This window comes from Heterocephalus glaber, unplaced genomic scaffold (genome assembly GCF_053883595.1).
Source record: "Heterocephalus glaber isolate CG9 unplaced genomic scaffold, H.glaber_assembly_v1.0 deba00000546, whole genome shotgun sequence".
Lineage (NCBI taxonomy): Eukaryota > Metazoa > Chordata > Mammalia > Rodentia > Bathyergidae > Heterocephalus > Heterocephalus glaber.
Genome location: NW_028258147.1, coordinates 37,992,821 through 38,009,127, shown reverse-complemented (window position 1 = coordinate 38,009,127; position 16,307 = coordinate 37,992,821). Strand labels below are relative to the sequence as shown.

General features: G+C 36.7%; 1 protein-coding gene across 16 annotated transcripts in view; it reads left to right on the top strand.

The window, feature by feature from the left end:
• Positions 1–16,307, top strand: part of Adam22 (ADAM metallopeptidase domain 22) — a 249,300-nt gene that overhangs the window by 202,790 nt on the left and 30,203 nt on the right. For 13 of the 16 annotated variants that reach the window (XM_087204754.1, XM_087204746.1, XM_021242656.2 and 10 more), the window contains exons 21-26: positions 1,305–1,410; positions 3,910–4,029; positions 6,556–6,724; positions 9,874–9,988; positions 12,017–12,107; positions 15,827–15,844. In XM_087204754.1, the coding sequence (XP_087060880.1) occupies positions 1,305–1,410; positions 3,910–4,029; positions 6,556–6,724; positions 9,874–9,988; positions 12,017–12,107; positions 15,827–15,844 (619 nt within the window). The remainder of the gene's footprint in view (positions 1–1,304; positions 1,411–3,909; positions 4,030–6,555; positions 6,725–9,873; positions 9,989–12,016; positions 12,108–15,826; positions 15,845–16,307) is intronic. The other 3 variants (XM_087204751.1, XM_087204752.1, XM_087204753.1) reach the window with 1 other exon arrangement.

Sequence of the window (16,307 nt, the reverse complement as noted above, 5' to 3'; positions counted from 1 at the left end):
TTCAGATTTTTTCTGATTTAAGAATATTTACAGATAGATAATAAGCTGACTTGCATATGAGATTCAAGTATCAACACAAATTTTGTTTCACATATTCCTTATGCACAAAGCCTGAAAATACTTTTATACAATATTTTAAATGTAGCTATGAGTTTTTGTCTGTTTTTATTTTTGTTTTTGGAGTTCTAGGGATCAAACCCAGGGCCTCATGCATGCTAGGCCAATGTTCCACCACTAATCTGGTGCCTGTACCTCATCACATGAGAGCAAGTGGAATTTTCCACTTGTGGTGTTATGTTTGGCACTCAAAAAGCTGCCAGTCTTACAGCATCGGGTATTTCGTATTTTTGTTAGGGATGTTCAACCTGTACCAACAGTTGTATTGGATTAGTTTGCGAAAGTAATTTTGTTCTAATTCTTGGGTGACTCTATCAGCTAACCTTAACTTTAGAAAAGATAAAGACCTGACAAAGAAGCCGGTATATTTTTAAATGTTATTTGTCTCAGAATTTAACATGAATCTCATTAAAAGCATAATAAAATTGTTTTTGATAGCTGTTAAGAATTAGAAAACAAAGCCAGGTGTGGTGGCACACGCCTATAATTCCAGCACTCAGAAGGCTGAGGCAGGAGGATCGCTGCAAAGTCAAGGCCAGCCTGGGCTACGTAGTGAATTCAAGGTTAGCCTGAACTGCATAGTGAGACCCTGTCTCAACAACAACAACAAATTATTAGGTTCTTTATTTTTTTTTGGTACCAGGGAACGAACTTGGGACCTTGCACTTGTGAGGCAGGTGCTAGAACCACTGAGCTAAATTCCAGGCCCAACAAATTATTAAACAACGTAGAATCTGTGCCGCTGTTTCTTAAATCTAATTACAGTACATCCACATTTTAATAAAATTTCCGTTTTGATTCATAAACTTTGTTGCTTAAGAAATTCATGCCTTGTATCTGGCACTGAGTTTGAAGCCTGTATTTATTTAGGAAGCCATTTGATTGCACCGTCTCTTCCTTATTAACCAACTCCTCAGCAGTGTTCTTGCAATCTGCAGCCTGAGTTCCATCAAGGATCTAAAAATTGTTGTTTTCCAAATTTTAAATGAGTCATGAAAAAATGTGCCGGAGCGCAGGGCGCTTGTGGTATGGGAGGAGTCTTCTGAGTCATGGTACGGTTTTTATTTGGGGTCTCAATAGCACTGTGACGGGAAGGGTCCTTGGACTGTAGCTTTCCTGTGCTACAGACACTTTGAACAGCTCATGCATTCCCTCCCTCACTGATAAACAATTCTGTTCTGCTTCAGAGGTTATGGCGTCAGACAGATATTGCTATGAGAAGCTGAATATCGAGGGGACCGAGAAGGGCAACTGTGGGAAAGACAAAGACACTTGGATACAGTGCAACAAACGGTGAGGTGGAGCTGTTAGCCCAGAGTGTGTCCCTTAGGCAACTAACAGGATTCCTGTTCTCTGCACCCCACAGAGTGCACTCTTGCCTACTCACTGCATTCTTCCCAAGGCTGCGGCATCAGAAGAGTTCCCAAACCTTGATGGTACCCTGACTTCTCTCCCAAGGACTATGTCATCCTTGCAGCAACAGAAATTTCTCATCTAGAGGACACCTCCCCGAACCTGAAAAATAAAAATTTAAACCATCCGTATACATACTCGGTGCTGTTGAATGAATTAACTGGTCTGATCACCTCCATTTTTGCCAAAAATCCCAAGGTCTCACTGCCCCGTATAGAAGCCTAGGAGTGAAATTTAACCCTTCCCTTCTTCTTCATGTTGACCAAATAACGAATCATTGCCATTTTCCCCTTTTGATTCCCCACCACTTATTTGTAATGCACTTTTTCATTTCCATCTTTTGGCATTACTCCAACTGAGACCTGTATTAACTCTCCAGCTGTTGTTATAACATTCTCTTAAGTGTCCTATATCAGCAGTCTCCAGAATACGAACATCACAATAATTTCCTCCTGACTGCTATGTCAGTTCTTTGTTCAAATTTCATTACTTCCACATAGCTAATTACTAGTGAGAATAATACCCAGTATTTTCTGGGTGTACACTATATGCTAAGAATGCTATCTTGTTTTGTGCAAGGTACACTACTTATTCTTTTTGGCAGTCTTCCCATTCTTATGGTAACTGAGGCATAGTCACTTAATTTACCCAAGTTGATTGTAGATAGGCTGTGCTATAACAGAGTGGAGCTAAGTGTGGTGGTGCATGCTTATAATCCCACCCATTGGGAGACTTAGTGAGACCCTGCCTCTAAAATTAAAAAAGAGAGAAAGAAAGAAAAAAAGAAAGAAAGAAAGGGCTGGGGATTTAGCTCAGTGGTTCCACTGTCTGCCTCGCAAGTACAAGGTCCCAAGTTTGATCCCCGGTAGCAAAAAAAAAAAAAAAAAAGAGAGAGAGGGCTAAAGGGGACTGGGGATATAGCTTAGTGGTGGAGCAGCCCTGCATTCAATCCTCAGTACCACAATCGAAAAAAAGAAAAAGAAATGCTGTCTTATGTAACAAAATGGAATTGTATCTTGGCACTGTACCTCATCTATGATTTGCCCCAACCTACATTTTTGATTTTCTCTGTTCCCCTCAAAGTCTGACAAATGTTACTGTTCCTAATACATACATCGCAAGTGGCCTTCATGCCTTTTTGTCCTGTTTCTTCCTTAGGAAGTTTTTACATCCATACTATCATCAGTGAAATATTTATCTATCCTTCAAAGCCCAGTTTGAAAACGTTTTCTCTATAATCTTTTTCCTGATTTCCTCTTGAAATAAGTCTTCTTCCTCTTTTCTGTACACCCATAAGCCTCTGTGCTATTCTTATGGCCCTTTTTCCCAACTGCATGTTTTATAGTTTTTATGTATGTGACTTATCTTTTTATCCAGAGCGTAATTTCCTTGAGCATAAAGATCATGTCCAGTTTTCTTTATATATTCAAAATTACTCAGAAAAGTTAAGACACATAAATGAAATTTTTTAAAACTTGAGTATCTTTGTTTAAAAAGCACTTTTGCTTATGATATAGTAAAATAATAAAATTTTTAAAATTATTTCTAAAGAATTCATTTATACATATTGTTTTTCATATTGGTGATACAGATCCTAAGTTTTCTCCTTTATTAATTTGAAAACTGACACTTTTCATATATAATCTTTCTGGTCTGCCAATCAATATTCACAAGATATTTAGTAAAATGTTTATTATTTTCTTTATCAATAATTGCAATGTATTAGACATAAAGGATATATAAGATAATATTTGACATCAGTGAAAATATCTTTAAATTGACAGAATCATGTGATAGTAAGAGAAATAATATTTTAAAAAGGTAGTAAGCCTTTGTGGTGGGGAATCTATAAAACTTGTGCAATATAAAATGTTTTCTTTGATTCTGGGAAGACAGGTTACAGAAACATCTGTATTACAAAAGAATGCTCATCCAAAGGTCACTCATTTACTTATCAAATACTAAATAATAGTTTATCATATGATATGTGATGGTATGTCTTATGGAAAGAGATTCTGACATAAGAAATTCTATTTGAGGGCCGGGGATTTAGCTCAGTGGTTTCGCCACCTGCGGTGCAAGTGCGAGGACCCGAGTTCGATCCCCAGTACCAAAAAAAAAATCTATTTGATAATTTTCTTTACATAACACTTGAGCTATCGGATGGTAAAGGAAAGATATTAGGAAACAGTTGGGATTTTTCAGAGCAGAAGTCAAACTAATTTGGGCTTTTTTTTTTTTTTTTGCTTGGCATATAAGTAAATAATATAGTTGATTAAAAAATGCTAAAATTTGAAAAGATTATCATTCCAACTGTACATGGTTTGTTATATCTTTGCAAAGAGAAGTACATAAATAATTGGTACTCTTTCAATGCAGGGATGTGCTTTGTGGCTACCTTTTATGCACTAATATTGGCAATATCCCAAGGCTTGGAGAACTGGATGGTGAAATCACATCCACTTTAGTCGTGCAGCAGGGAAAAACATTAAACTGCAGGTAATTATGTAACCATTTCATGAGAACACCAGTCATCTTACTTCCCAAGAATGCAGCTTGGGACTGCTGTTTTCAGTTTATGTGTATTAGTAAGGCAAAATGGAATCAAGTCCATAGAGATAACTGAGTCAGTCCCAACAGAAAATGATAAAAGGCGAGATTTAGTTGAATATGAAATATTATATTGTTGCTAGGGGTATGTTTAGTTGGCTGGTAAAGTCCTATAGGGTTTGTTTAGCTTACATTTCCTTCTATTAAGGTTACTTCTATAAAGGTTACTTCTAAGTAAAGTCAGTGATTTAAACATATGGATCTATTTTTTCTCCCTTCTGAATTCCTACTTTAATGACTAAATGGATGAGAACTTTTTGGGAGTTCGTATGTCCATAGGAAAGTATTGAGAGCAAGAGCAGACAAGAGCAGCACAATTTTGGAACATACAGCAAATGGTTGTGTGGCACATGACTTATGAGAACTAAGAGAAGGTTCCTCAGTCAGTACTGGAGAAAATTGAGATCCATTCCAATATACATTATCACTTTCCAGAAGATTCAGAAATTAGCAACATCATATACTTTTGGAAGAGGGAGAAAAGGAGTTTGGGGTTAGGGGCTGAAATAAAGAAAACAGACGAAAGTCTGTTAAAGAAATGTTAGATAACACAAAATAGAGCAAAATAAAAGATATGATATGAAACAGGGAAATAGACCTGCGGCAGATGAGAAGGGGATCTAGAGATGGAGGAAGAGGAAGGGAGGAAAGGGAAGGGGAAGTACATAGGATTAAGGTGTCATGTATAATGCACCAACTCACAATGTATATTCCTTATGTATTGCAAGGTTGTACTAATTTAAAAAAGGTGCCATTGTTCAATCTCCATGTGTTTGTATATTTTCTACAGTTTCTCTTGCGTTTGTTTTCTAGTTTCATTCCATTGTGGTCTGACAGAGATGCAAGAAGTGATTTTAAATTTAAAAATTTTTAACATTTGCTTTATGGCCTAAAATATGGTTTATTTTGGAGAAAGTTCCATTGCGAAAAAAAAAGTGTATTTTATAGCTGTTGGATTAACAAAAAAAAGAAAAAAAATTTTTTGCTATGCAAGTTTCTCCAAAATTTACGCACCTATATCCTTTCATAGGAAGCTACTAGATATTGTGCTCCACCAAAACGAAGGCATAAGCCAAGGAAGACAAAGGCAGGGGAAACAGGAAACATGATGCCCACCATGGAGAGAATGCAGTCTTAAAATGGATAGTGTAAGGTGAATCTGAGATTTACAGGTTCATTCAGGTGCTTGGCGACAACCAGAACACACAGGAGCAGGTCAGAAACTCTGGGAGATATTTTCACAGGAAGGTAGACTGACACTCAGACATATCTTCAATGGAGAGTTTGACAGCCAGCAAGGAGTTTGGATTAGCTTTGAGTTAGCGATGATAAATTTTTAGAAAAATAGACAAAGGAACAGCAACAAAAGACTTAGTAACTTAAAAGAAAGCAAAAAATAGTACAGGAAAAGGGTTATATCACAGAACTGAGTAACATTCACATACTTGTAATAATGTACACATTTGTTACTGATTTAACTATTGATAAAATTTATGATAAATAGTGGAAAGAAAAGATACATTCTCAATTTCCATACAGGGAAGTCAATAGATAATGTCTAAAATTGAAAATAAAATATAGTAGTAAAACTCATTTAAAAACACATAAATAGTGTACATAAATAAAAGAATCAGTTAAGAGTAGAAAGTGGTTTTCTACTAGAACTATATTGGGGGAGATACCTGCTTTACTGCATTTACAAAACCAATTAGTCTATTTGACTCTTTAAATGATGGGCCCGTATAATTTTTTATGTATTTATTTTTGGTGCTGGGGATCGAACTCATGACTTTGTGCTTGTGAGGCCGGTGCGGTGCCACTGAGCTAAATCCCCGGCCCATCCTGTATAATTTTGGGACAAATAAAAAGAATGGGGATTTTAATACTAACATTCACATGGCAACATATGAAAAATTGAGTGTGGCTATGTATTTTCAATTCTTAGCCTCTTTTTGGTTATTTCTGTGTAACTTGTGAACTTGCTATATTGAATAATGATCATTCTCAAATAAAATTTGTACATATTTAATGATTTTGGAATATATGAACCCAAACTATTTTTCATCCTTTTCTGAAACACATGTGAAATCCTGAAATCTACTTGTTAAATAAAATCTAGTAATAATAGCTCATTGGACTTACGCAGAGTAGTGATGGCAAAATAATAAAACCACTTGAATTCAGGTCCTTATATTTAAATCCTAAACTGTATTGATTTCTCTGAAAAGAATTAGATCAAAAGATTCCATTGTTTTTTCTACTTAAATGTTGAACATGCTTAATGCTCCTGGCTTTTATTAAATTATAAGTAGAAAGTAGAACAGATTGCCTGCTTTCTAGTTTTTAGGCATATTATCAAGATGAATGAAAATTAGTGGAATCTTATTTTCTTTTTTGTGCCTAATCTATTTTCAGTGGTGGGCATGTTAAGCTTGAAGAAGATATTGATCTTGGCTATGTGGAAGATGGGACGCCCTGTGGTCCCAAAATGATGTGCTTGGAACATAGGTGTCTTTCGATGGCATCCTTCAACTTCAGTACTTGCTTAAGCAATAAAGAAGGCACTGTTTGTTCGGGAAATGGAGTAAGTATTCTTTCTGTCCCTTGCCATATGGAACTGTCCGTTTTATATAATAGAAATAAATATGATGCTAAACTGTTTATTTCCTTAATTATGGAAAATGCGTTTATCCATGATTCTGATTGATATGTGAACACTAAATTGATCATGGCTATTTGAATAATTTTATTTTGTGATCTAACAATGCTCAGGAATAAGAAAATGGGTAATCTTTCTAACCAAGTTATTCTCTTCCTTTCTTATGTTACTGGTTTCATATAATATAATGTCAGTTTTCTTCAAGTGAACTAAGACATACATTTTAGCAAACTATAATGGGGCTTTTTAAAAGGGAGTAAAAAAGAGGGATGATGGTCACAATATTTAATTACTGGTATGGTCTGGGCTCTGATCAATCAGAACAGACCATAGTAACAGCTGTGGCCACACCAGTGCCTTCCAGCTGCGGATGAACGTTAGAAAGAAGAGCAGAATAATTTAGGGAAACAAATTTCCTACAGATGAATAGGAAGAATGGGATTTGAAAGCTTTTTCAGTGTACTCTTTCATTTATATATCAGATAATGTGATTCATGTGTAAATTTTAAAGATCTTTTTTAGTTAGGAATACCTGTGCTAACAAAAAGATCTTGTTCTTTCTCTTTTAGCATGTTCTATGATTTTCTTTTTATCCTCATTCTAGATTCTTTGCTTAAACTGGTTGTATTATCCAAGTTGAGGTAAGGGATCCTGGCCAGTTCATGTAATGTGCCTGAGAGATATGCCAAGAATTTATTATTAGGGAAGTAACTGTCACTCCTTGACAAAGCATAGGATTCTTAATGTGACAAAAAAGAAAAGACATAGAGTGAGTAGCTCTGCTTCTGTTATAAAGGAGTCTGCTAAATCTTTCCTTAATCATTAAGAGGATTTTAGGGAAAATATTGGGGGAGGGGGAAGAGGAGAAAAGATTAATGGGATTATTTTTGACCATTCAGGCTAAAATATGAATTACCATATTTTATTCATCTGAAAATTTGAATACAAAATTCAGAGACCAAAAGTAGTTGTGTGCAGTAAAGATTGGTTTAATAAATTAGTAAAAGAGTAAAAGGCTCTTTTACTAATCTGATGGTAAATAAGATCCAAATAATTTACAGTAATTGTGCATGATACAGAAGTGTCCTAGAGTATGTAATTTTAACCTATAGTCACTCGATGCTATATATGTTAGAAAAATTAAAACAAGGAAGTAAATGTTCTTTACATAGTATGCATCTGGTAATTAGGCACAGAGGGCTTGCAGACAGATGGCTTTGAATCCTAGCTCTGATCCTTTCTAACTGGATGACTTCGAGCAAACTCCTTAGCTTCTTTATGACTCAGTCTATTCCTCTGTGAAATGGGGTTAATAATGGTCTAATTTATAGGATGGTTGTGAAGAATACATGAATTAACACTTGTAAAGCACTGTAAGTAATGCATGGGACATAGTATTCAATAAATGTTAGCTATGCTGTTTCTTTAGATCACTGCAGGCTGGTCTGTTCTTGTTTCTGTATCACTGGTACGGTCACATGATATGGAAACTGATGCTTGGAGAAGCCGGTGACCTGATTAAGGTTCACTAATAGGACAGTAGTGAAATGGGGATTCAAATCTAGACCATTTGACTTTAAGCCTGAACCTTTTTCTTCTGCATATTTGTTAATTGGTAGCTCCTGCTGGGGCTATTTTATGGATGCATCTAGACATGGATGTGTGTTGTCATTTAGAACATTAGATCAGATAAGACAGAAACACCCTCACAGTGAAAATCTGCCTCAAAGGAATTTAGCTGATCTTAACCCTAATTTAACTCACTCCATTTTGTTGTTTTGAATTATAAGATATAGGCAGAGATTCTGTTTCCTAGATTGATAAGTAAAGAGAGATTGTTTTCTGATAACTTGAAGGAATTTGGTGTCATTCTATGAGATTTTTCCTGTGTTTTATTTGTGGGAGTTCTTAGTTCCCGTCAGTTGGGGGGGCGGGGCGGGCGGGGCGGTGGGTGGAGAGGCCAGGAGCATCACCTTGTGAGTCTCTCTTCTCAGCCACCGAGAAACAGCAGGCTTTCCCATTTCTTTTTGGATTTTCCTTTTCTCATTGTCTTTCTTAAAATCTTAATAAAAATTGAGGGTAAAGAACCTTTCTTTATAAGGGGCTGGGGATTTAGCTCAGTGGTTCCACCGCCTGCCTCGCAACCACAAGGTTCCAAGTTTGATTCCTGGTACCAAAAAAAAAGAACCTTTCTTTTACTAGGTGTGTAGCTGTAGTCTCACCTACTCAGGAAGCTGAGACAGGCCAATTGCTTGAGCCCAGGATTCCATGGCCGACCTGGGTAACAAAGCATGATCCCATCTCAGAAAACAAACTGAAAGAGAACCTTTCTTTGGGAGGAAGGAAAGGCTTTGTATTGGATAAATGACAGATAATGCTGTTTATGCTTAATTTTTAAATCTCTGTCATAACATTTAAAGCAATAAAAGCCAAAACAATAATTGCACTGTTTTTTGGTGGTTTTTTTGATACCGGAGTCAAACTTGGGACCTCGCACTTGTGAGGCAGGCAGTGGAACCACTGAGCTAAATCCCCGGCTGCACTGATGTTTTTTAGACATAGATTAATTCCTCTGTTAAATTTCATTGTTCCCTGTGGATCAACTGTTGGTCCCTAGAAAATATTTTTTTTAGGTAATAAAGTGAGAAATAAAATAATTAGTGTTAGGAAGAAAACACCAATAACTTTTCCGGTATCATCAAATTCCAAGCACTTAACAATTGTTGAACTAAAAGAAGGAAAAGTAATTTGATTTTTTTAAAAAAACTACATTCATGGAGGAATTCTTAGAAAATCTGTGCTCCTTCTCATTCTTTTCTCAATTTCAGAAATTCTAAAATATGCCAGGTGTGGCAGCGCACACCTATAATCCTAGCGCTTGGGAGGCTCAGGCAAAAGGATTGCCATAAGTTCTAGGCCAGCCTGGGCTACATAGTGAGACCCTGCTTCAATTCCCGCCCCCCCAAAAAGAAATTCTAAAATGTTATGTTGATATCATTCCAATTAAAAATTAATGTTTATTCCTCATACCCCTGGTCCAGAGAACTAATGTACACCTTAATTCTGGATTTCAGTTCTGCAGTAACGAGCTGACGTGTGTATGTAACAGGCACTGGACAGGTGCGGACTGCAGCATTTACTTCCCTTATGATGAGGATGCAAAGACTGGAATCACTTTGTCTGGCAATGGTAGGTACTGAGTTTGGTATTGCTGCATCATCTTCGAATATGAGGAAAGAGAAAACGGCCCTCACCTTTACTCATCTGAGGTTGTCACCAAACCCTGGCATTTCTTTTGAATGAAGAAAGTCCTCATACTTTAAAGGGAGAATTTTATATGTACAGATTGAATAAGAAAAACAATTGAAGAACTTATTTTAATATGCTTTGTTATAAAGTCTCATCAGTATTCAGCTCCACTTCTTCAGCCTGAGTTAGAAGTAATGTCCCTGACCAAGGTACCTGAAGGGATTTGAGGACATAGATCAGAAACACTGGGGAGGGATAGTTCTAAAAGCCAGGGGTGGCTTAAGTGTAGAAGAAGAAATTAAATGTAAGTAGGTAAAAGAACTCATACCTTGGAGGTGAATTTTTTCTTTTATTTCATCATATCATTATTGCATATTTTTTGCATAAAATAATGCTCAAATTCTGAAGTCCATTTGCCCCCAAAGGATGAGAAAAGGGATATACTTATTTTAATCATTTAGACAGGTATAAAACCTTAACTAACACGACTTTAATTTAAAAAAAAGTCACATAATGATTAAGATTTTGGGGTCCTCAAATGTAGCAATGATGAATGGTAGAATGGAGCTTATTCCTGCACTTAATGCAGAGATGAAGATATTTATAGGATATTTAAGTAACTTAACAAAAGCCATGCTGTTACTTAGAAATGATCGAGGAGAGTATCTAAATTTACTGATCCCCATTAAACCCCTGGAAAAGAAGGGAGGACAGATGCACTAAATCTTGGCGTCAGAAAAGCCCAGTGACCCAGAGGCCCCTGTGGCAGCTGGACTGAGTCCTCCTGTGTGAGATGAGGGCAGCCTTCTCCCACGGAGAACTAGACTCTTTCAGCCACTCAGCATCACTGACTTTGGCTGCTAAAGGACGCCTCAGGAGCGGAGCAGACAAGGAAACCTTGTAGTGGAAACCTTGCCGTTGAACCTGTAGTATAAATCACTGACAGCAAAATGGGCTGCTTGGTGTCAGAGCCTGGCCTCAGCCCTGCCTTTTGTGCTCCAGGTCCTTCCCTTGAGCTTGATGACTAAGCCTTGGACTCACTGGGCCACGCTCACTGCCAGGGCCCACTCCAGCATGACTTCTCAGCCTGCCTGCAAGTGGGTGTGACTTAGCCTTGCCAGTACTGAGTGCTAAGTCGAACTGTGCCCTGCATCCCACCTGTGGGGCCTCTGCCCATCTGGCTCCTACCCCCTCTCATCCCCCACCAGCCCTGGGCTCTAACTCACTGGACCACTTTCCCTCTCCAGGGTGCTGTAGCTGTCACTGCCTGCACTGGTAGCTGCAAACCCAGCGCTTTCATCATCTGCATATCTGAGCACTTTGCATGGAAACCTGTAGATGTTTTTCACTTAAAAAGCTTAGGTTCATTTTGAGAGACAAAAAATGACATACTACCAACAGTGGGAAAAGCCCTTGCTTTACCGTTAAATGGAGTGATATGAATATAACATTCTAGATTTTGTTTTGTTTTGTTCTTTGAGGCAGGATCTCACTGTGTAGCCCAGGCTGGCCTCGAACCCACTGGGATCCTCCTGCCTTAGCCTCCCGAGTGCTGGGATTACAGGCATGCGCCACCACACCTGGCACATTTCAGAATTTCTGAGATTGAGAAAAGGGTCAAAAGGAGCACAGATTTTCTAAAAATTCCTCCCTGAATGGTGCTATGGCTTTGAAAAAAATCAAATTACTTTTTCTCCTTTTAATTCAATGACTTTATGCTTTCCAGAAAAAATACAAGGGAAATACAACTGTGCAAAATGCACTTGGACAAAAATTTAAAAGATACATAAAAATGTAATTGAAAAAAATTGATGTGGCTAGCTGAATTATGATTGATTTCTCTTTCTTTTGAAAAATACCTGTTGTTTAAAAAGCCAATAATGCTTAGTATGATGCTTATAAATCTGGAGAACACAGTTCCTGCAAGAATTTTCTATCACTGATCCCCTCCCTCTTGTTCTTTTTCAGGTGTTGCTGGTACCAATATCATCATAGGTATAATTGCTGGCACCATTTTAGTGCTGGCTCTCATATTAGGAATAACTGCCTGGGGATATAAGTAAGTCAGATGTCTCAGTATTACTGCAAAAATATGTTCAAATATTTTGACTAAATGAAAATATCTAGAAAGTTTTATAACACTGGATAAATATACTTGGGTTGAAAATCAGTCTGGCTCAGCAGTCAGTGGTTACGCTTGGCATAGTTATAATTAGTAAGTTGTCATGGTTTTAGATTTTGAAACAACTCTTTTCTGTTCTGAAAGAACCGAATATCATTTTAAGATTGTTGCAGGGAATTAGAACCGGTCTAAATTGTGTCTTGTGCAAAGGCTGGATGCTCTGGTCGTTAGTGACAGAACTTCCCTGGACCCAGACTCATGCTCAGAAGTCCAGGGAGGACAGTCAGTGAGGAAGCTTCAGTGGGGCTTTAGTGACTGCTGCAGCAGGAACAGACAGTTTTGTCTGTAATAGAGCAGCAGCAGCAGATTGGTTTACCAGAGCTCCCTATGACCATGTGGCACACAAAGGTAAAACTCTTTTATCCACACAGCTGTTACAGAGGAGGCACAAGTATTTGTTAAATATATTAGGTTTTCCTGTGAAGAAAGGATTCCTGTGAAATTAAATCTGTTAAAATTAGAGTTTTACTTCATGTTACAAATTTTTAAAATCCTAATTCTTTTTTAAACTCCATAGTTCAACTTATGTTTTTGGTTCTATATATAAATTTTAAAAGTTAAAAGTCACGTTACTTTTGAATAATGTTTGACACCCTTAAGGATTTTGCTAAGTAAATGCCTTCAGGCATTCTCATTGTGTGTGTGTGTGTGTGTGTGTGTGTGTGTGTGATGAGTTTCTTAAGTAGTTAGTATTCAAATAATGAATGTAAGAAGTCAAAACTTAACTATACTGAACTCTTAGTTCTCTTTAATATTTCAACTTAAAATCATAGTCTGCTGATTTCTGGTGATGATGTTTCAGTCCATCAACCTAAGGTTTTATACCACTTGGAGGATCTGCCACTTCTGTTAAGCCTTCTGGGCATTTATTTCCTCATTTCATAGCATATTTTTCTCATGGATTAAACTTAGGTTTAATTGGAAAGATAATATTTTACATTTTAAATCATCTCCTTCCTTTTAAGAGACTCATTTTTGCTTAAAATGAGGGTTAATGTACGTCCAACCTTTGGGGTGGTACCTGGCCCACAGATAGCACCACACCTGTTTGCTGTGGTAATGATCTCCTCACATGGTCTTACACTAACGGAGTCAAAGGAGACACCTTAAAAGTGTTTATAGCCATTTCCTGTGATGCCAAAACGCTGAAAGAGTATCTGACTAAAAAGGAAGACTAGTTTAGTTAGTTTACTGCCAGGATAAATTTTGTGTGCTGTAAACATTAAAGTATAGAAAGGCCCTTATGAAAAAGTGCATTACCAAGTGGCATAGACAGCATGGCACAGATGACCTACACAGCACAGCAGAAGGCACAACCTAGGAAAGCCCTGCCCTCCCTGAATCTGTACCTTGCCCCATACCAGTCCCTCGGGGCCACTTGATGTGCAGGTCATAAGGTGCATGGCACATTATATTTGCACGGTCCACTTGCCCTAACCTTTGGAACTATGAAATTACATGCCTGAAGAGAGTACTTCTCTGTGTGGTGATCATTTGATCTCCCCTTGCATGGCAGGCAGGTTCATGCCACTTGTGAGTTATACTATTTTCTCAGGTTTCCCCGATGCCAAACTTACGCAGTCATCGTCACCACAGGCATTGCTACTTTGAAGTAGCTCCATGGTTTCATTGATCACATGAAAATAGAAAGAAAAATCGCTAACTCTAGAGTGTGTGACTTTCTGCCACCCATGGATGCAAATGGACATTTCATTCTTAGACTCGCAGAATAACTTGCCATTCAGGACATCAGAAACCTTTCCTGTTGCTTCTGAGATTACCGGTATCTGTTGACATCATCTGTTTTCCATTTGTTTCTTTTGGGCTTTTATTTTTTAAAAATATTTCTGAACATCTATACTGTGCTGGTTGATTAAGAAAAAAGGCAAATACTGTTCAAATTATAGTATCTTCAAATAATTTGAGCCTAAATGATTAAATTTGTAATGACTAAAACTACTCAGAATATGTTTAGAAATAAAATGAAGACTTTGAAATTTTATAAAAGGAATTAAACTAATGAAAATGATAATTCATACATTCCATTTGAAATCCAAAAACAGATTTAGAATCTCAGAACTAATTTTCTTCACTAATTCTTCCAGTTAAACTTTCTCCAAATTTTGTGAAGAAGGAAATGCAGATTACTCATTTGGAACTGGATAGCTGAAGTAATCAGACCAAGAACAAAAAGTAGGGCTGAGGATGTAGTTCAGTGGCACCTAGCCTGCCTGGCAAGTGCAAGGTCCTGAGTTCGATCCCAGGTATGAGAGAGAGAGAGAGAGAGAGAGAGAGAGAGAGAGAGAGAGAGAGAGAGAGAGAGATTTTCACAAAAAGTAATAACAAATTGGCATTTTTACCCTCATCTGCCCATTCTTATAATGTGGATAGAATGGCAGGTGAAGGTGCTCCAAATGGAAACATCCTTAATATTTTATTTATGTTAGTACTGGGGATTGAACTCTGGGTCTTTACACTAATTTACATCCCCAACCCTTTAAAAAATTTAAAAACAAATTTTTTAAAATTTTGAAACAGGGTCTCACTACTAAATTGCCCAGTCTGGACTTGAACTTGTGATCATCCTGCCTCAGCCTCCCAGAGTGCTGGGATTACAGAGGTGCATCACCATGTCCAACTACATCGTTGATCTTTTATACTAAGGAACTCCAAATAACTGTCCCTTGGCCTTTCTAACGTGTCTTCAAAGTATTAACTGTCAAGTATGTCAACATAGAAAGTTAACTCTTTTGAAAAAAAAATCAACTCACTGAACTGCCATACCCTTTAGGACAAATATTTGCTTAAGATCAGTTTATTTTTAAAGTCATGTAAGTTTATTTTAGTTTATGGTCAAATAAAAAACAGATTACACCTTGAGAAAATATTTCTAGTGACAAGCTTGAGTGAATAAGTACCAATAACTAAGGAGGTCCATGAGAGCCATGAATTAACTCATTCTTATTTACTGTACATGGTGAAAAATTAATATCCCAGTGTCCATTTATGTTCTTGTATTTGAAATTATTAGGATTGGCTATAGCTGGGAAATTGTATTCCAAAAGGAATAAATTATGATTTTATTTCTTTTTGGTACCGGGGTCGAACTTGGAACCTTGTGCTTGCAAGGCAGGTGGAGGAACCACTGAGCTAAATCCCCAGCCCTATGATTTTATTTCTTTGAAATGCAATTAACTTATGTACATAAATTGATTCATTAATTTTATTATTGAAATCCATGTATGTATCTAAAAACCAATATTTAAAATAGGATTGACTTTAGAACATTATTAAATGTTTAGTATAATGAAATTGATATTGAGAAAATAGTTATCCTTTAAGAAGTACAGCGTATTTATACTTTTAAAAGTGAGTAATTATTTGATGATATTGTCACTGACCTTCTGGTGTTACTTATCCTAATGATCGCATGAATTACTTTTGTTGGTATTCCCCATTTTAACTCCACAACTCAAACCCCTGTTGTAGAGATCTTTCAGTGAATGCTAGAGCTTTTATATTTAGTGTTCTATTAATATGTCTATGGAGAGAAATAATTTTTGTGTTTTTCCCTCTCTCTTCTTGTTCATGAAAAGAAACTATCGAGAACAGAGGTATGTAATGAGAATAATCTGAATGTGTATCTAAAAGGTTTAATTCTTCTAAACATTGCTGAAATTCATACATGCAATTATAAATCAAGTTTACTTTGTTTTTATGCAAGGATGATCTTGATTTTTTATGATCTTGAAATAATTTTAAATTTTATTATTTTATAGTAGCATATACAGATTTAATTTTTTCCATCTGAAATAAACTACCTGTATGTGAAGTTGTTGTGTTTGTTTACATTAGTTTATGGGCTTTTCATGTTTACAACACCTTGATTGCCTGGTATTGTCCAAGGAAATTTATTTTTTCTTCATTACTGTTGTTACATTAATAACCTTCCCTCATAAATGGCAAGTGTTTATCTGGCTACAGTGTTGCTGTTGGGAAAGTTCTGGCACTTAGTGAACTAGTTATCTTTGTGTAAGAAAATACTTTTGTACTAATTAGGTAATCACAGGTAAAGAA